This window comes from Phoenix dactylifera, chromosome 1, assembly GCF_051530095.1.
Source record: "Phoenix dactylifera cultivar Ajwa chromosome 1, Ajwa_hap1_PhDact_Kaust_v1.1, whole genome shotgun sequence".
Lineage (NCBI taxonomy): Eukaryota > Viridiplantae > Streptophyta > Magnoliopsida > Arecales > Arecaceae > Phoenix > Phoenix dactylifera.
Window position 1 is genome coordinate 61,778,120 of NC_143190.1, and position 20,342 is coordinate 61,798,461.

General features: G+C 38.1%; 1 protein-coding gene across 2 annotated transcripts; it reads left to right on the forward strand.

Moving 5' to 3' along the window:
- The first annotated feature begins 5,288 nt into the window (after positions 1–5,288).
- SEH1H (Transducin/WD40 repeat-like superfamily protein) lies at positions 5,289–20,049 on the forward strand. 2 transcript variants are annotated; one of them, XM_008777350.6, is made up of 8 exons: positions 5,289–5,578; positions 9,453–9,564; positions 10,823–10,923; positions 13,190–13,267; positions 14,873–15,028; positions 16,536–16,648; positions 18,330–18,456; positions 19,557–20,049. In XM_008777350.6, exons 1-8 carry the CDS (start codon positions 5,426–5,428, stop codon positions 19,695–19,697), a joined length of 981 nt encoding a protein of 326 aa, XP_008775572.3. In that variant the 5' UTR covers positions 5,289–5,425; the 3' UTR covers positions 19,698–20,049. The 2 variants fall into 2 exon arrangements, with proteins under 2 accessions (XP_008775572.3, XP_008775573.3); XM_008777351.6 differs by having other exon boundaries at positions 5,310–5,578; positions 19,494–20,049.
- Positions 20,050–20,342: the final 293 nt, after the last annotated feature.

Sequence of the window (20,342 nt, forward strand, 5' to 3'; positions counted from 1 at the left end):
TTGTCAGGAAATGCAGACTGTGTCCAACGGCTCTTTTTCTTGTCTCTAACGGCTATATTCTTGTTTCCACGCCATCTAAAGCTATAAAAACAAGAAGAGAGCTAGGGGAGAAGGCATGGAAGTGGGAGAGAACTTTTAGGGAAGAGATTCCAAACAGATTACAAGGGAAATCTCCCAAAAGCACAAAAGGGCCATTCAAAGTGAAATAGAGGGAAGAAGAGCATCCAAGTGAATCCCAAAGCTTCCTCTCCATCCGTGTGCTGCCTCAGTGATCCTCCACTTCGTGCCAAATCAGAAGAGGATCAAGTAAAGAAGAAGTCGAGCTCCTTCATCTTCCAAACTCGTTTGAGGACTTCACTTTACTCTATTTGCTTATAGTGTTATATTTGCTTGTTTAAGAAGCTTTGATTTATCTTAAACTTTGTTATAATATCTTGTAACTTGATTCAATCACGGGATTGAATCAAGGGGTAAAGGTTTGTTGGTGAGCCAAAGGGAAAACCAACGGTGTAAGGTTTGTTGGTGAGCCAAAGGGAAAACCAACGGGGTTTAGGTTTGTTGGTGAGCCGAGGGTAAAACCAACGTGTAAGGGTTTGATTGTGAGCCCGGGAAAACAATCGGAGTGGTTCTAGTCGGTGAGCCTGGGAAAACCGACCGAGTTCGTTGTGCGCTCGTAAAACAACAAGTTGGGTTGTGAGCTTGTAAAACAACCGGCTGTAATCGGTAGGATTATAGTGAAATTCCCAAGAGGTCTTGGGGAGTGGATGTAGGTGCTGGGGTGCACCGAACCACTATATGTCCTTTGTGTTTGTAATGCCTCTAGTTATTGTCTAACTAACACACTTACTTACTTAGATAAATTGCTTGCTTAATTCTTATCCGCACATCCTTTAGTTGCAAGCATATTTAATCAAGTCGAAGTCTATACATCAAACCCTTGCTAAGTTTAACTTTCACTGTGCATCTAGACAACTTAGCATAGTTAATCAAAAAGTTTTAGAAGTAGTTTAAAAGTTTTAAAAGACCCAATTCACCCCCCCTCTTGGGTTGTCACCTTGGGCAACAGGGAGAAAGTTTTGATTCGAGATGGCTCGGGAGTCGGGAGAAAGTTTCTTCCTCTGCTTAACATGATTCCGTGGAGGCGGCACAGGAGGGGCCTCCACTTGTTGCAGGCTTTGGGCTGCAATGGCTAGCGCTTGGACTTGCTGCACTAGCGCATCGAAGTGCTCGAGTTGGACTTGTGGAACTTGATCTACCGGAGATCTTGGTGCTGAATTCTGGACTGAGCGTTTGGGACTTGGAGCATGATACTCGAAGGGGAAGCCCGCTTGTAGGGGGCTCCGGTTGAACTGGAGCCGGAGGAAGCGGTGCCGTCGGGACGCCCCTGGGTTGCAAGCCTTGAACAGCGGTAGCCAAGGCTTACACCTGTTGCACCAGGGCATCAAACTGCTCCGGCCGAACTTGAGGAGTTGACTCGGCCGGAGGCGGCGAGTTTTGGACAGAATATTCAGGACTGAGTGGAGGACGTCGAGAGGCGTTGGAAGCCCCTTTACTTTTTAGCTTCATGGCAGCAACTCGGGCCCTTCCTCTAGCGCCAACTGTTGCTGGAAATTGGACCCGGGGGCCGCCGCGAAACCAGGGGAGGAGGAGCTCCGCCGCAGGGACGGTGGTCGGCGGTGCGCCGGCTGGTGGCGTCCTCCTGGAGGGTGTGAGTCCTGCAAAAAAGCCGGTGGCCGGACTTTCCGGCGCCGGCCCTCCGATGCTTAAGTCAGAGGGGGCTAGTATGTGGAGAGAGCAAGGAAGAGATATGTGGAGAAGATGAAGAGAATATTAAGCTCAATTGTGTCTGTGCTGTTTACTTGTGTTTGTTTCGGGTCCCCCCCTTCTTTCCTCCCAGGCTCCCTTTTATAGAAGGATTTTATGTTACCTGAGAGGTGACAGGGGAGTTTGTTCTCTTTTGTAACAATTGGGCACGATTTGGCCCATTAATGGCGTAGTGGAGAATAAGGCCGAATCAGGCCGGAGTCAGGGAGTTGTCGCGGTTGATCAGACCCGTTGGAATGGTTGAACCGTCGGCCGTAGTGGGCCTGGGTTTCGTGGATGGTAAGTGCATTTATTGCCGAGTGAACCGGCGGTCAGGGAGAGCCATACGCTCTGATGGTTCAGTGATCCGGAGATCGTCTTGAGTCGTGTTCATTAAATGACTGAGGGCTCTGGAGACTTGAGGAAGTCTCATGCATTAATGATAGGTCGTGCCAAAATACCTGCGGGGATCTTGTGCCTTGACGGCTCAGAGATAGCGGTAGGTGGCAGGTTGTAGTGGAGTTGTGTATATAGCCGTCAGATCCTTTAAAAGGTTAGGCGGAGGTTGAGTATTTGGTTAAGGCATCGGCTCGGCAGGGGTGCCGGGCCGAGCTGGCTGCCCAACGGGGCGCCCTGTGGCGGGGTCACTTCTGGTACTTCTGGTCGGCGCTCTTTGGGCGAGCGCCTTCTAGCCGAGCGCCTCTATTTGGCGGTCTTTCCGGTTGGCGCTCTCTAGTCGAGCGCTTTCCTGGTCGGCGTCCTCTGGTCGGCTTTTTCTAACCGAACGTCCCTACTTGGTGCTTCGGTTGGGCCTTTTCGGATCGGCGCTCTCTAGCCGAGCACCCCTCTGGTCGGTGCCCTTTGGTCGAGCGCTTCTTAGCGCTCTCTCTGGTCGGCGCTCTTTGGCCGAGCGCCTCCGTGGTGATATGACTTGGGTTTTTCCCCCAACAAAACTCTCTTACAGAAATTCTTCTAAATAGTATGCCACGAAGAAGGCAATCCAATCTGCTTGATAATGAATAACCCAAAAGAATGGGGCTACGGCCCATCTAGCCATACGTAACAAGGGTTAAATACTAAACTAATTACTTTAGACATGGTTGTCATAACATGGCAACCAGACACCATAGGTTAATATTCATTCATGTTCAAATGTCCCTTTCAATTTGAGTCGTGCGGCATACTTTAAATCTTGTGCCCTCGGTGGCTTATTTGTTAAAAAGCTGCACTGCTCCATTTCCCACTCCATATGTCATGTGATGTGAACCTGATATAGTAGTTTGCAACAACTTAGAATGCCAAAAAATACTTTGAGATGCAATCTAGCCATCTTGAGATCCGCCAGTCTCTCTTTTTTTTTAGTAGAACTGTACAAGCTTTGAGGAACTGTATGGCAAATGAAAAGCACTAATTTTGTTGGCTGGCGGGGCCACCCTTGTTCAATCAGAAGTGGGACAAATCCGTTCCTAAAGTATGTCTACCCATCAAGGCAAGCCCATGCAATTTGTTTCGAGAACCTTCATAGTCTATATTTCTTAAAGCAACCAGCAGCCCTTGTAGTGTATACTCTACGAAGGGATGCCGTTCACGTATCTCTTGTATCATACACATCCATGGCTTTTAAGAATATTTGAACAAGTGTGCCTATCTATATAGATCTTGAATAAGATCGAGACTTTAGCCATCCATCATGTTTCTTTGCACATGCATCGTACATGTCAAAGTCTAGAGAATGATAGGAATAGTATCATCATCATACAAAAATTTTGCACATTAAAATATATTACTAATGTATAAATGACCAATTACTTTGCTCATTGGCAACTAATATATAGCTGGAAGCAGGCAGGCTAATGAATTAGAGGGACAAACAGGTAGAAGTTATCTATTTTAGAGAGAGAGAGAGAGAGAGGGTTAGTGGAGGCTCAGGCTAAAATTTTAAACCTGATAAATTGAGCTAGGTTTCAATTTTTGCACTTGATTAAAAATTGGGCTAGACTCATACTTTTGAACTCATCCTAGCTGGACCTGAAGTATAAATATTTTATTAAATATTCTATTTGTAGATATTATACCATGCACTACAATCTGGAATTTATTAATTTAAATAATATAATTCTAATATATTTTGAAGTGAAAAGGCCATGAAAAGGATGGATATAGAGTTGGCGAAAAGGAAACCTTAAAACCTAATCTCTTTCCCCTCTCTCCATTTCATGCCATCCCCTCCCTCCCTCCCTCTTCCTTTTCCCATTTGCTCAAAATTGCTGCCAACAACTCCTCCTCTCTCTTTCCCACCTTGCTCGTCTCTTCATCCACCTCTTCCTCCTCGCATGATCTCTTTCTTCCCTTCTTTCTCTCTCTGACACATGCGCCAGTCGTCGACTCCTCCTTTCCTCTAGATTTTAAAAAGAATTCCAAATTTTTTGTGACTATGCGTGAATCCAATGCATTAAGTAAAAAGTAACCGTATATTATGAATTTCAATCCAAACCAAGCATATCAATGGATCGGGTAACAATAAAATTAACACAATAACACCGTTACTTAGTATTAGAAAGAAAACTTTCAATTGAAAGAAGATTGTTGTTATGCTTAAGTGCTCACCCGAGGCTATGCACTAACATGGCAACATGTAGTTGGTTATTTAGTGGCTTGCACTGGCTATGAGTAAAAGCATGGACTTTTTCATAAGAAAGCATGGACTAAGAGTACAAATGAGTGGAGCAGCTCGCGAGTTGGTCGATCTCAACTCGACTTGTTTATTACCGAGCTCAAATTGCTCGGACAATTTTTTGAGTCAAGCTTGAGAAGCAAAATACTCCACTTGAAAGCCTGCGAGCCTATTCGAGTATATATATTTTTAATAATATTATATTTTTTATTTATTATTAATTAAATAATTTAAATTATAATATTATGTTATATTTGTTTTAACCATATTTTTAAATTAACCTCTAATTCAAGCTTGAGTATGACTCAATTGATATTCGAGTTGAGTCGAGTCGATCTCGAATATTGCCTCCTTTTTTTTTATCAAGTCGTGTTCAAGCTTGAATATTAAGGCTTGATCAATTTCTGAGTCCAAAATGTTTGAATCGAATCGAGCTCGAGCCTCTAGTTACTCAACTCGACTCGGCTCGATTGCACTCCTAATGATAACTTAGTTTCACTTTACTAAGTCTAGTTTGATCAAAATCAACAACATAATATACTTGCTGATTTTCCTGCTATAATTAGCATCTACAACATTTATTCCTACCAACTAGAATTCATCATGGCACACAAAATCCCGGTTTGGCACTCATTCCATATATGCTAATGGGTGCCATTCATTATGAAACAAAGAAGACCTAAGAAGGATTTCTCTATGTAATTAATTTATACGATAAGAGGGGTTATGCGCAAAAGTGGCACTTGTTGGACCGCTGGCCGGGGCTTTAAGCAGCGGGGCTGGGCGCGCGGTAGGATTTTTCTATATGATCAATTTATACAGGAAGAGGGGTTATACGAAAAATCCTCCCTTTATCTATATGATCAATTTATTGGACCGCTGTCCAGGGCTTCAGGGACCGGGGTTGGGGTGCGGCCTCCTTTGAAGTCGGCACACCAAACATCGACGATGGAGAAGGAAGTGGCGACGGTGGAGAAGGGCGCGCTCTGCTGCAGCTGGAACTACTGCGGGCAGAGGCTAGCGGTCGGCTTCGTCGACGGCTCCATCTCCATCCACGACTCCCTGGACGACTCCTCCTCTTCTTGTTCCTCCAAATGGAAGGTCTGTGCCACCTCGCCTTCCTTGAACCCTAGCGTTTCCGAACCGCACCGCGTTATCCTTTTCCATTGCAATCATGGAAGATTTCGCGTCAAGAAAACCTAGTTACATCGATGCTTCATTCTTTATCTTGTTCTTGTTTTTAGGGTTTCTCTTATGTGCTGATATTCCTGTTCTGATATATGTGGTTTTCGATGCAAGAAAACCTAATTCGTTCGTCTTTTTGATGTGCTTTATGGTTTATTCTCCGCTGATTACGGCGTCAAGAAGACATAACGGTATCGGTGTGGAATTCTTTATTTTGTTTTTCTTTCGGATTTCCTTTCTGCTGATTATTGTGTTCTCTCCTGTTCCGATATCTGCGGAATTCGCTTCAAGAAGAGCTAATCAACAATGTTCCTCTTCTCTTTTTAAGATAAATGCTTGTTTTGGGTTTCTTTTTCGGCTGATTATTGTCATCTACCTTGTTCTGATCGTGGAGAACTCAAAGAAAACTAAAGAAATCAGTTTCCGGTTCGATTTCTTTCTAGGGTTTCTTTGCTGCGGATTGTTATGATCTCTTGTTGTAGTATGCGTGGAACTTCAAAAAAACCTTATCAACTCGGTGTTATGTTCTTTAGCTTGCTTTGTTCCCAATTACAATCTTGCTCTTATCACATTCAATACGTCAGGCCACTATCAGTCTGAACACGTCGTCCAACATGCAGAAACTGGTGAATCATTTGATACAGATTCTCATTAACCGGTTGTTGTGTCGCCCTCGTCCATCCAAATAAAACCTAAATTAGCTACTCTTAATTTCGAGAGTATTCCTTTGGATTCAATAGTGTAAAGCTTGTAATGGTCTTACAAAGGGTTGGTGGTTGCACAGGCCGTGCCATGAAACTTACCAAAACCACATCCTGTGGAATCAAAAGTCTTGACCTAAAGTAGAATTATCAAATTTCATTTTTTTTTTTTTTTGACTTACTCTCTTCATGGATCGTTTCTTTGAGAGTCCCACTCTTTTGCACCGACAATTCCTGCAATTTGTTAGCATGTTGTAGCTGTAGAAAGGTGAAAGTCAATTTTTTGGAAATAAAATCTTCAAAGACCAACTTGATTTAATTTGAACACCATTCTGTAAGATTATGTGTTCGTATGGAAACATGAATTTGAAGGATCTCCTATAGTAACTACTTTTCCTGTTAAGTTATAACTAACCTTGTTCACATGGTTGGCCATAACAACACATTATCAAATTGAATATTAGACAGTCCATCCTAGTTGGTTCACCTTTGCTTTTTCTCCAACATTCAAGCTGCAACTTGACAAAGTGAACCATAATGACTGGAAATATATGCAAACATTAATTGTAAAACCACTATTTGTATTAATTAGTTCTGTTTCATTGTCTTTTACAGTCATAGAGCAGACAGAAGACATGTTTGAGTTAAGAATTAAAATAAAAAGAAAGAGGTTATTATGTGAAGAAGGAAGAGGAATCCTTTCCAGCTAGTTATATAAGTTATTTTTTTACATTGTTTGTGTGATTAAAATTCTAGGGTTTTTTTGCGTATATACCTTTTTAAATATTCATATTTGCATGAATACCCTTCCAAACACTTGTTTTGTATGTATACCTTTTTTTTTTTCAATTTTTTGCGTATGTACCCATGTCATCTAACGCCGTTAAAAAATTAGCGGTTTAAAATTGAAATGATGAAAATACTCTTAATGGGTAAACATGCAAAAAGAAAAGTTTATATGGATATACATGCAAATAGCAATTTTGGAGGGTATTCATACAATTTCATATATTTAAGAGGGTATACACGTAATTTTTTTTTTTGTATTTTTTTCATACCCTTCTAAATATTGAAATTTGTATGAATACTCTCCAAATCGATATTTACGTACTATTTTTGTATGAATACCTTTGATATAGCAATTCAGCTGACATGATTAGCCAAAATTATATTTATTTAAATCAAAAATTAATTTAAATTATGATTTTTTTTACCCCTGAAGTAGGTAATAGGTTAATGAGTCTCGCTGGAAATTAATATCTCTACCTTCTTTTACAAATTCTTCGATCTCTCTCGATCTTCTCTTTCACTTTTTTATCCAAAATCAAAACCATTCTCTCGATTTTCTTCTCCACTATAGATAGCTCTTCATTGTATCCTTTTTACATGAGGATGGCCAGGTCCTTCCTTTAGCTTTATAAGTTATTTAAAAAAAGTGATGTGAGAGATTTGCAATATTTATCTTTTAGTGTGTGAGGTTTGCAATATTTATCTTTTAGAGCTGAAATATTTTTCATGTGTAGGCTGGTGGCTGATTTAATATTACTGTGACAAAATGGCCCCCATACACTAGATCTTTTCTTCTTCTAGAAAATTGACGCTCTAAGAACAAGTGGCTTAAGGTACACAACGTAAGGGGGTGATCTTCTATCATATGGCCGCGGAGGTTGTTAATAAGTCTGAAGGGTTCAAAGCATGGTCTGCCGAACCGGTCCGTACAGGCCGGTTCGGCCTGGAATCGATATCTGGACAGCGTGGATACCGATTCTAACTATTTTCGGGCTGGTACCGGCCGATACGCATGCGTACCGATTGCGTACCAATCTCGTACCGGTCCATATCGGTGCAAACCGGCCGATTCGCATCGGTACCATTTTTTTTTAACTACAGTGCACGCTATGGTGCAGAGCGCGTGGCCTGAAGGCAGAGTGTCCCGCACGTGGGGCAGAGCGCCCCGCGTGGGCGCGGGGCCTCGCGCGGTTCCCACTCGCGTGCGGTGCGATATCACGCGCGCGGGCGCGATTCCCTGTGCTGGGAATCACCTCGGGTGCGGTTCCCCAGCCACGCGGGGTAGCACGCTCGCGCGGGCGCTCGCTCGCGCGCTGCCCCCGCATCTGCGCGCGGACGAGAACCGAAAAAGAACAAGAAAACCAATTTGTACCGGACCGATTCCGGTACGAACCTATCTGGTAGGTGACCGGTATGCCTACCGGTACCGGTTCAACGTACCTTGGTTCAAAATCTCTCAACAATTTTGCTTGGAGATGATTGATGTTGTTTTTCCACCCATGAGCATAGCAATAGCAAGGAAGCTTAATCATTGCAATCTATCGTGCGCCTTTTAAGAGATTCTAATCCTTTTTTATATTCTAATATATGCCTTTGTATATGAATCTATAATAATAAATATTACAAGCTGTGTTTTGATGAAATAAGATATAATGGTTGTTATAAATGAAGAAGAATAAAGGAGAATAATTCCATAATTAGTGAAAAAACTTCTATAATACTTTTTGTTATCTAATTGTCAAATCAATACTTTTCTTGAGCAATAATTTTATAGAAATATTTAGGAGTAGGTATTAGACAAATTCAAGTGTTAAAATAAGTTGAAATGAAAAAAAATAAAGTTGGAATTTTTTTGCATGTAAACCCTCCTAAATATATAAAATTGCACGAATACCCTCGCAAAGTTGTTATTTGCATGCATACACTTCTAAATGTTTTTTTTTGCATATCTATCCACTAAGGATATTTCAGTTATTTTTAATTTTAAACCGTTAATTTCTTGACGGCGTTAGATGGTGTGGGCATATGTGCAAGAAAAAGGAAAAAAAAGGGTGCACATGCAAAATAAGTATTTTATAAGGGTATATATGCAAATATCAATTTTAGGAGGGTATTCATGCAAATTTCAATATTTAGGAGGATATGTACGCAAAAACCCGAAATTCCAATAAACTATGCAAATATAGGTTGCTTTATAAAGTTTTCTTACCTCCTCTCAAAGGCGATTAGTTATAGATGGGTCCTATGTTTGGCTGCCTTCAAACAAAAATTGATGCTTTTCTTCATTATATTTCCTACAGGCGCATGCGAGCAGCATTAAGAATATTGTTTGGCTTCCTCCAGAATTTGGTGATGCTATTGCTTGCATTTCTGCTGATGCTTCATTGTCTTTGTGGGAGGAAGTAGAAGACGGTTTGCAATTTAATCTTTGCTGATATTCTTTTAGCATTTCTTTGGAGTTTGAGCTATCATCCTGTGGTCATCCCTGTGTGCTGTTTGTTATTTTATTTGTTTTTCTGATACTTGAACACTCACCTTGCCATATTATTTTGTAATCGTAGGTTGACATTTATTGCATTATATTAGTGGCTTGATAACATGAGAACATATCAAGTATTTAGACTGTGCACATGATTTCTTCTTCTACTCTGGACCTGTAAATCAGTCGATAGAGATCTTTACAAACTTGAGGCTGATAAGCAGTCCTACTTGTGGAAGTAAACATAGTTGAATATTAAATTTTCGCTTTGATGTCATATTCCTTGGTTTTTTAAATTCTTTGCCTGCAATTTTATATCATCAACGTCTTTTTGATCTTGCATGCTTTTCAACTTTTCTTTCCGGAATATAATATAGAAGAGAATATTACAACAATATCTTAATAACTTGACTGGGCATTAAGGCATAAGTTCTAAACTGAAAGTAAGGTCTTCCCTAACTGTGCAATAAGATATTTCTGAGTTGGGGACTGGCCAAAAGACCATGTTGATATATTTGCTCATGAGTATATATGGATTTTAGATGGGCATGGAGGATGTGTATCTTCCTGAAACTCCTACTTATCAAGGTGATATGAAAACCTTCTTCTCTCAAATTGGATTTTTACGCCTTAGGCTCTTATGAAATGTTTCATATATATTCAAATCTGTGTTTTGGTTTAACTGTCTTTTGTACCTTAGAGATTGGTACAATTACTCACGACAAACTTTATAATTTTTCACCTTCACCTATATTTTTTCCAAGTTTATAGAATAATTTAGAGAATTTGCCTTTTCTTCTATAAGCTTAAACTATGCCGATAAGGTAAGTCCTCCTTCTTGCAATTATTCATTTTGATTTCATGGTGGGTCACTCTATGGCCCGTTGCTTTGGCTAGGATTGTAAAGGTTTGATGTCAAGTTGGTAGCCAATTATAATACCTGCCTTTTCCTTCGATGAAGCCTTGCTGCCTTAGAGTTCTTCTCCATAGCTGGACCCACTTAATTGGATGATGGCGATAATAATTCTTCTCTTGAATCATTTTTTCTTTTTTTTAGTCTAGTGTTGTTCTTTCACTCAACTTTGTTTTTTATTGTTAATAATGATTATTTATTTTTTTCATAATGTAAGTCCATTAAAAATCAAATTTTTATCTATGGTAGCTGATCGCTCATTTCTCAATTTCTGTTAGATACTCAACCTCTTAAATGGAAGATGTGCAAGACCTTTGAAAGCAGCAATGCTATTGTACTTGACCTTCAATTTGGCGTATATTCAACAAGTTTGAAGATGGTGAGTTCTAGTTAAAAGTAGTTTATTATGATTTGCTTCTCAAATGAATTGTGAAGATAAAATAAGTAATCTTGCAGAACTTTGCAGTTGTAATTTCTTAGAAAAAAGTTTAAAATATTAGAGTTCTGATTAAGAACAGATTTAAACTTCATTCTATTTGTTTTTTGCACATTCAAACCTTTGTATAATTGATCTCAAACTGCAATAATAAATGTTAGCTTCATTTAATTTATGAGTTTGGTGTGTCCAAATAATCTAGTAGATGAAGCAGTCAAGCAAGCTTGTAGTAGATCTAATTCAAAGAGATGTATGTGACATTGCTTAGTCTGTCATTTGAATTGTTTCTCGTTGTTGAGCACAAAAAAAAAAAAAAAAATCTCTCAGTAATGTTAGACATCTGATTATTGGAAAATGTTTCTATTAAATGCTATTATCTTCTCGAACCTGCATCATGAACATTCATGGTGTGATGTTAGTGGCTGATTTGTTGATAAAATCACTTAAGCATGTAGGCTAGATATGCTGTAACTTTTGAAACCTACTTTGTGGAGTGCTTGTTTATGTGGAAACCACCCGTGCATTCGCAACAAAAACCAAAAGAAATGACTAACTTTTTCCTACAGTGTGGTGGGAAGTATGGAGAAAGGAACTGCTGGGGCTTGCAGTTACCTAATTCCGACATGAACAAAATTAGGAAGCTAATCACTTGAGGCATCTCCTCCAACACATCAGTCTTCTTATAATTGGGTTGTCGTGCCCCTTCGTGTCACCTTGACCTTGCATGTTCACCATGATTTGTTGTGATCCCCTTCAGTTATGTATATTCTAATACTTCACTATGTACTTTGTATTTGAGTTCAGACATAGTCATAGAATAAAAATAAAAGGGGTAATTAATGCAAAAAATTGGAATTATAATTTTTTTTTTTGATTATTACGAATATAATTATATAATGAACTACTTAATTCCAAACGAAACTTGGTTGATTCTGAAATCGTATGTTTACTAGAACATGTGAGTTTTCATTTGAAACTAGTAAAGATGGGCCAAGGCTGGGTAAATTTGTGATCATCTTTTTTCAGCCCCATTATTTGTCGGCAGCTTGAAAGGTTAAAGGACTGGTGGTGGCTGTGCATCTCATGAGTGTTCATTATGCTCTGAATTTGGAATATTGATTTTCTTATAAAGGGAAATACAACAAAGGTTCAGTTAATAGACGTAGGGCAGCTAGCCACCATCCTAATTAATAAAAAAAATGATATAATGTTACTTGTTGGGATATAAACAGGGTTAAATATAAAATAGAAAGATATGGATCTTGACTAGAAAACTAAAACATGGTACTTGGAGTGCAATTCAAGTAGATGAATCCACTCAGTCAAATTTGATGATCAAACTAAAATGTGTTTATTCTATCTATAATAATATATTCACCTAGGACTTGATAAGACATGCCTAATGTAAAGGAGCTGAGCAGATAAAGTATACAAGCTTAAGAGAATTCTTTGAGAAAACTATAACTTGGTAAGGCTTGTAGTGCTATATGGTTTCAAATATTAGTGGAAAAATTGGCCCATGCACATAAGATTATCACCACAATGATGAGAATACGTGGTAATGTTAGGACTATAGGTTTAAAAAGGACTTAATGTAGAAAACAACGGAGTTGCACCTCTTGAAGAGGGAATGTGGTTAGCCTATATGTACACATGCAATAGAAATTCTGAGGTGGTAACAATGAGGAGTGATTTGAATTTTGTGTTGAAGGGTCGTGGAAGTGGGGAAGACCAGAGACTTGTGCATGGATGGAAGTTGCTACCATCAATTGAAGAATGCTCGACCAAGGATATAAACGCTAACAGGAATAAGCGGAGAACAAGGATCCATAAACACTCTGAAAAAGGTTGGGACGAGTCTTCTTGGTTATGTATAGCATGATATGATGATCACAAAATTTAATTACGATACTCAATTACTGTATATAAGAATGATTGATAGTGGTTTGCAGAGCTATTTGCTTAAAGTGAAATATTCCCCTTTTGGCATTCTATAATGCAGGATTGATTTCTGGGTTTGTAAATGTTACACTGGATGGCCTATAAGAGACCTAAATAGGTGATATAAAGCTTGTTATTTATGTTTGTACTGAATCATAGTTGTCTTTAATTGTTGTTCACTTTTATATAAAAGCTTCTGAATCTGGGCTTATTCTAAGGCTGCAATTCTCTCTGATATTATTACTAATTTATAGGTGATCTTATGTAGGTTGCAGCATATTCAGATGGACATGTGAAGGTGTATGAGCTCTTGGACCCTTTGGAATTAAACAAGTGGCAACTTCAGGTTTATCTATTCTTCATTCTATTCACTTAAAATGAAAAACAATAAATACATGAAAATGTACTAACATTAAAGGTTAACATAGCATGCTGTTGCTATGTGGTTCCATGGTGACTACAGAAGTCAAAATGGGTAACAGGTGAAAATAGAGATTTTCACAACACAATGGGTTGAAAAGTGATAAAAAAAGACCTCAGTTGCTGTTGCTTGTTATTGCCACAAATATGGTCATGATCTCACATTCTTTGTGAGTCATGAGAAATGTAAGAAGTGATTTTACCATCCTTCTCTGAACAATTTAAAGAACAAGATATTTCTTTTAAATCATTACATCAAGAGTTATATTAGTTACACAAGATATGCTCTCCATGAAGTCATGCTGAAGTCATGAGTGTGGCTGCAAGGTGGGTAGTATAGTACCGTACAGTTTGTCTTACTCAGCTGGGTAAAACTTGATTGAGGGAATCATGAAGGAATCTAGAAAGCCATACTACTTTGCCAATTCAGTACAAGGCAATAGATTATAAGCCGGGATTTGGTTTTATCAATTAATTGGTGCTCTCTCCTTAGGTTTCATATCTTCTATTTTAGGTTTTTCTTTTGAAATTAATTTCTAAGATTATGTGCATGCCCCTGAAAGGAACTTCTTTCCTTCAGTTACATTTTGAATCTCAACATTCTAGAACCAGGTATTATGCGCATATTGAGTACCTTAAAATCTCCTGAAATATTTCTAGATGAAGATCTGTCATCAAATCCGGTGTTCATAATGGCATAATTTTCTAATTCTAATTTTAGTCAGCAACAATTTATTTCTAAAGGTTGAATTCACCCCTTTCAAGTTTTTCCTTTGCCTATGGTTTCCTGGCTCCTTGTTTTTTACATTTATAACCACTACCTTATGTTTGTCTCACTCTTCCAACATTTGCATATCTATCTCTTTGTTCATCAAGAGAACCTAATCCCTCTCTGACACATGTGTTCCATGTTCACAGTTGCCTGATCATATGCATAGTCTGTATTCTTTGATATTCTCTATTACTTATTCAACATATCATTCAAGCACAAACTGCAATAATCATCCTTCCTTGAAGATTTCTTTCATTTTTAATCACTTTCTCTTTAATTATATTTATATATATTTAAATTAATTTCCCCTCTTGCATCATACGCCTGAAATGTTGCTTAGCCAGCATTCAAATGGCTGCTTGAATTTTGAAACAGTAACTCTCCTAAAAAAGAATTTGAAACACTGGCTATAAGTTTATCTATCAGTGAAAAATTGTCTTCATTATCTTTGATGATACATAAGCTGGTGTCTTTCATTGTGCATTCTTTGTTGAAGCCTACAGTATTTATAACAATTTTGGCTAATGGCTTCATTTTCAGGGAGGAAAATTTGGAATTGCTGGGCACATAGATTTGCCTCAATTATATAACTTTTTGATTGACAAGTATTTCAATGCATTTCACTGGTCACACTTACAGTACTGGAAATATTTGTTAAAATAGTGTCATAAATAATTATAGCTGATTTTTTTTTGGTGGTATCTGTTCTTCTTTTTGAGGAACTGAGTAATGTTTACCCTGCAATTCTTTTGCTGGCAGGCAGAGTTTCAGAATGTGATTGATTCAGTTTCAAGATTTGGAAAGCCATCATGTGCGAACGCATCCATTGCATGGAATCCACGCAGGGGTGAAAGCCAGCAGTCAAGTTTCGTCCTGGGATTTAATTCAGATCTGCCTCAATTCAATTCCTCTAAGGTTTGTGGAATGGTAGCATGCACTTTCTGCGTGGATGTGCAGTTGGATTTTTAATTTATTAGGATAGCTTGGATCATTGGCTGCTTTTTCAATATATTGTAGGTCATAATGATTTATTCACTATCTGATGATTGTGAGTGACCAGTCAATGCAACTCTTTGTTATTTGTTCTTTTGATAATAATGGTCCCAAATGAGTTAGCTACTACGAATATATAACTCTTGCTTGTCCAGCAAAATGGCTTGTAGATTGGTTTAATGCGTTGGATGGGTGACTAAATTATTATATGGGCGGTATTTTAAATGTTTATGCACACATGCAGCAAAGCATTCTTTTGTTGGACATGCTGAAATGTGTTCCATTATATATGATTATGCATAGAGCTAGATGAAATGCATGAAAGTGCCTATAAGAGAGCACATGATTACTTATGATGCATCAATGCTTTGGATGGGTGACTAAATTATTATATAGGCTGTGTTTTAAGAGTTCATGCACACATGCACTGCATGCTTTTGTTGGCCATGCTGAACTCTGTTCCCTTATATATAATTATGCATAGAGGTGGATGAAATTGCGTGAAAGTGCCTATAAGAGAGCATGTGATTACTTATGATGCATTTTTTGATTTTATACTTTTTGACATGGGTGAAGAACTATGGAGGCTGTCCGCTAATAAATTTCAACTCTTCATTGGTGGAAACATGTATAGTTAAAAGAAAAAAAAATGTGAAAAGGCCCTAATTAGCAGAGGTGTTTGGATACAGAAAACCCTGTGATGATTTTGGATGTAACAAGTAATATATAAGTACTCAGCACTTACTAAGTCGGCCCCATATAACGGGATCAAAGCTTAATGGGTTTGATTATAATTATATGCATATTCATCTATTGCTTCGTTTTGTTGACAATGGATTTGAAGAAGCTTGTGTTGATCAAGAATTTATTTCATGATAGGAATAAATTATAAAGAAATATTCATAAAGCTAAACATAAGGAGATGTGAAAAACTTTGTCAATTATTATAGTATGTCAGCTTGCTGCATGTCCCCGTGATGATGTATGCATGCATAACGGTGTTCACATATATGCACATGTGGCTTTGTGTGCATTTGCATCTACGTGTTTGTCTAGTTGCTTGGTGTGTTGTTTTTATAAATGTCACTACAGTCATTACAATAATATATCTGCTTATTTACCAACCAGGTCTTTCAAATTATTGTTGTATTGGGTGGTAACAGATATCCATTCGCAGGAAGATGCTTTCATTGAATAAAGTTTTGAAATCTTAATATGATTTTTTTTTTTGTTGAAAATCTATGAACTAATGATTACTCTTTTAGGTTGATAAGTTAACCATGATTACAAGCTTCTTCTCTGCCTGTGCGTGAGCACCATTTCTCTCTAATGTTAATTTTCTTATTAAAGTATCTATTTACACGCTGTATGAGTAAGTTGCTCATAAAATGGAAAAGTGCTTCCTCTCATGCATTGTAACTTCAAACAGATTTGGGAGTTTGAAGAGGCTCATCAGCGTTGGCTGCCAGTTGCAGAGCTGGCTTTACCAGGTGACAAGGGCGATAGGGTACATGCTGTAGCTTGGGCTCCTAACATTGGCAGGTACATCTTCACAAGCAAGCTGATATAGCCTGCATATGTTCTTGTTACAGGATTGGCTCAAAATTTTGATTATGGCAGATAATCAAATTTATATACATGCATGTCAATTAATATTTTTCTTCTGATTTTCTTTTGCCAATATCGAGAATATTTCATAGCCATATGACACTGGCTAGATTGGCAACCTTGCAGATTAGCTCTGTTTTATTGATTTTTACATCTTTAATAGGACATTCCTTATTAAATGGAGAAGCAATGAATAGGATATTTTGTTTGTCTCGTAATTTAAGGTTTGAATATTAGAAAATGTGTTATAATGCTGAGGAGGTTGTTATGTTTTATTGTTTTTTCATGTAGTGCCAAGTTTTTTCTGTCACGTTTATAAGTGATTACAAGGATTTAAATGCTAGTGTTGGTGGATGTGCTGGTGAATGGCTTCATGGCATATGTGATGCCATGAGAAGCACTCACAAACACACAAAGGCGCTCATTACAGAGTGACCAGCATGTCTCGATACAAGGTGACAGGGCCAACATGTTTGATACTCTATGATGCTCCAAGGTACGATGGCAGACATGCATGTCTTGTTTTGGCACCAGTCCAGCAGAGTTGGCACAGATCAGTTTTTTAATCCTTGTATTGCCTATAGTGCTGCATAGATAATAATTTGGTTTTTATGTTTGTGAAAGGACATTAGAAACAACCATTATGTTGTCACCATTCCCCTCCTACTGATGTCCTTATGTCCACTGTACTAAATAACCCAGAAGCTTAACATGCACCAATGCCATCATCTGTTCTTGCTGAAGATAGCTGTGTCGTTGTATCCATCTTATTAAATTTCAATGGACCAACACCTTAAATTAATCTGCACATGCTTATCCTTCTTTCTTGGGCGGGGCAAAGATACTAAAGATAACCACTTAAATGCAAATCGTTGTCATCAATAATGACTGAAGACTTTGAAAATGCATAGTTTTGACTTACTTATTATAATAACTAGAAAATGTTGCAGTGAGAATATTTGTATGCCTGAAGTACACAAATATTGCGAGTTGTTAACTGAAATTCAGTATCACAGGAGAAACTCCCTGCAGTCACTAATTCTTAGCATGTTAAACTAATTTAGTTCATTTGTCATGATTTATCTCTATGTTTTCTAACTCATCCTCAACAAACCCTGAAAAGGAAATGATAAAGGATCAATCCCTCTAGCATCATTAATATTATTTTGACAGTGAATCATGCTACATAGCTTTGCACATAATACCAATGTGAATTGAACTGAGAAATGGTTATTGTACACGAGTTACATTATTTTGACAGTCTAATATGAAGACAATTCTTTGTAGCTACAAACGTGATGTTATCTGTGGTATTATATGGGTCAAAATATTCATGCTTCTACTTAGGAAGCTCCATATTGCAAGTTAAGAGACCTAAGCAAGAATTTGTGAAATCCAGTTTTCCCATTCATGGATTGAACCCAACTATGCTCAAATTGGATTGCATTTTACCAACTTAGATGTTTTTATTCACCAAAATTTTCTCCAGAACATTTTTTCTGCTCTTTCACTTTATTACCACATTCCTGTTCTTGAGTGCACATTGTCTCTCAGTTTTATAGCTGCAATAAATTGTTGACCCATTTGTTGATGAGAGATTATGAATGTCTTGTAGACCTTACGAAGTTATAGCTGTTGCAACTTGCAAGGGGATTGCAATATGGCATGTAGGATTGAATCCTGAGTCTGATGGGAGACTCTCAAAGGAGAAGGTTGCCTTACTATCTGGCCATGACGGCGAGGTATGAAAATGTTCACTTTTAGAATGATCTTACATTATTTGAGAATGTTGAATCCTTTCTAGAAACCACTAAAGCTGCACACGGCATGATGGTTTGACCAATATTTTATCCTTATTTTACTTCCATCAGTTGGTTGTTCAGCCTTTCTGTTTCTCATGATTAACATTATATTGTTTGCACATAAAATGCACCAGAGGGTCTTCCCATTATTAGATACCATTAATTTGTGGATCTGTGAATGTAGTTGCCTGAAGTTGACTCGGTAAGCCTTTGCTGCTAGAACCTCCATGGCCAGTATGCTAGTTTCCTCATGTCTTTTTACATGGATGATATGTGCATCCAATATCCCTGATTCTCCTCATCACTCGCTAAATACATTTTATTGGTATATTGATTATAGGCATAGGTTCTTTCTCCCCAATCTTTAACTTACTGGCGGTGGTTTAAAAATTTGCCTAAGTGGCACCTTCAAATAATTTCAACCTGTGTTCTCTTAACAATTTTTTCCCCTAACTGTATATGCCAGGAAGGTAAACTTTTTCATTATTTTTGTACTTAGCTGTTTTTTTCTCTGCATTCCTGCCAAAGCTGCCTCTGTTATATGATTGGTAGTCTGGATGCTGCAACTTATGTATGGACTTCTTGACTTCATGCTCTTAACTCTCTCCTCATGTGAAAGCCATCTCCGTCTTCTAGCACTAACGTTTTCATGTATACCTTTCTCTTGTGCAAACATGTACTCTAAAATCCCAACCTTTCTTTATTGGCGTTAGTTGCTGCACAGAATATCTTGTTCATACTCTTGCAAGTTATTAATACCACCAATCTCTACTCAATTTGCCTCTTTTTACCTTCCCTAAGTGTTTCTGTACCTTTTAGAGTTCATTAAATTTCAATCTTTCATATCTTGAGACACTGTTTTATGTTCTATTGATACCATGATGCTGATGTACATGAACATTCTCTCTCTCTGTCTGTCTGTCTGTCTGTGTGTGTGTATAACACATGCTCCATTTTTTTTTTGGTTTCCATTGTAGGTATGGCAATTGGAGTGGGATAATCTATCTGTCTATTTTCTTTTTTTGTGGTTTCCATTGTAGGTATGGCAATTGGAGTGGGATATGAGTGGTATGACGTTAGCATCGACAGGAGCTGATGGCATGGTTAGGCTATGGCAGTGTAATTTAAATGGTGTATGGCATGAACAGGCAGCTCTTGAATGCAACGGGATGCAGCAATAGGAAGACCAGTCAGGCTATTCGCTGTCTTGCTGTACTTTATTTCTCTCGAACCTCGCCTACTTTGATTAAGATAGAAAAGCTGCAGCCTTCTTGCATAATGGTCGCAACTGTATGGTCCTATGTATCACTTGCATCTAAACCCCATTCTTCCGAGAGGTGATGTGCCGATGTAACTTAGTAGCGGAAGGTATGTTTCATTTAAATTTTGGGTTACTTTCTTTTGTCAAAAGAAAGGGGAAAAAACACAAATCAGTTGCTTGAGTTTTCGAAATGTTGCCATGTGGGAGATGAAACATAGTGCGTATAACAGGTTCTTGAAGCTTCTAGATGCCAGGCTTCATATTTGTGCAAATCGTTGTTTTATAAATTACCATAATTCAACCAGAGCAGAATTTTTTAGATATTCGATCCATTCCAAACCCTATAGAATTTATTTAACAAAATCCTATAAGGGTTAATTATAAAGTCCGTTTCTGACAGTGCCAGACATCTGGATTAAAGCCTAGCAAATCGCTCTTGATTTCTTTTGTGAGGGTGCTTATTGGGCCTTGCCATCTTCTTCTCACAAAAAAGAAGAACAAAGCACAAAAAAAAAAGAAAAAACAATGGACTTCATTGGGCCTTGCGGATTTAAATTTAAAATAC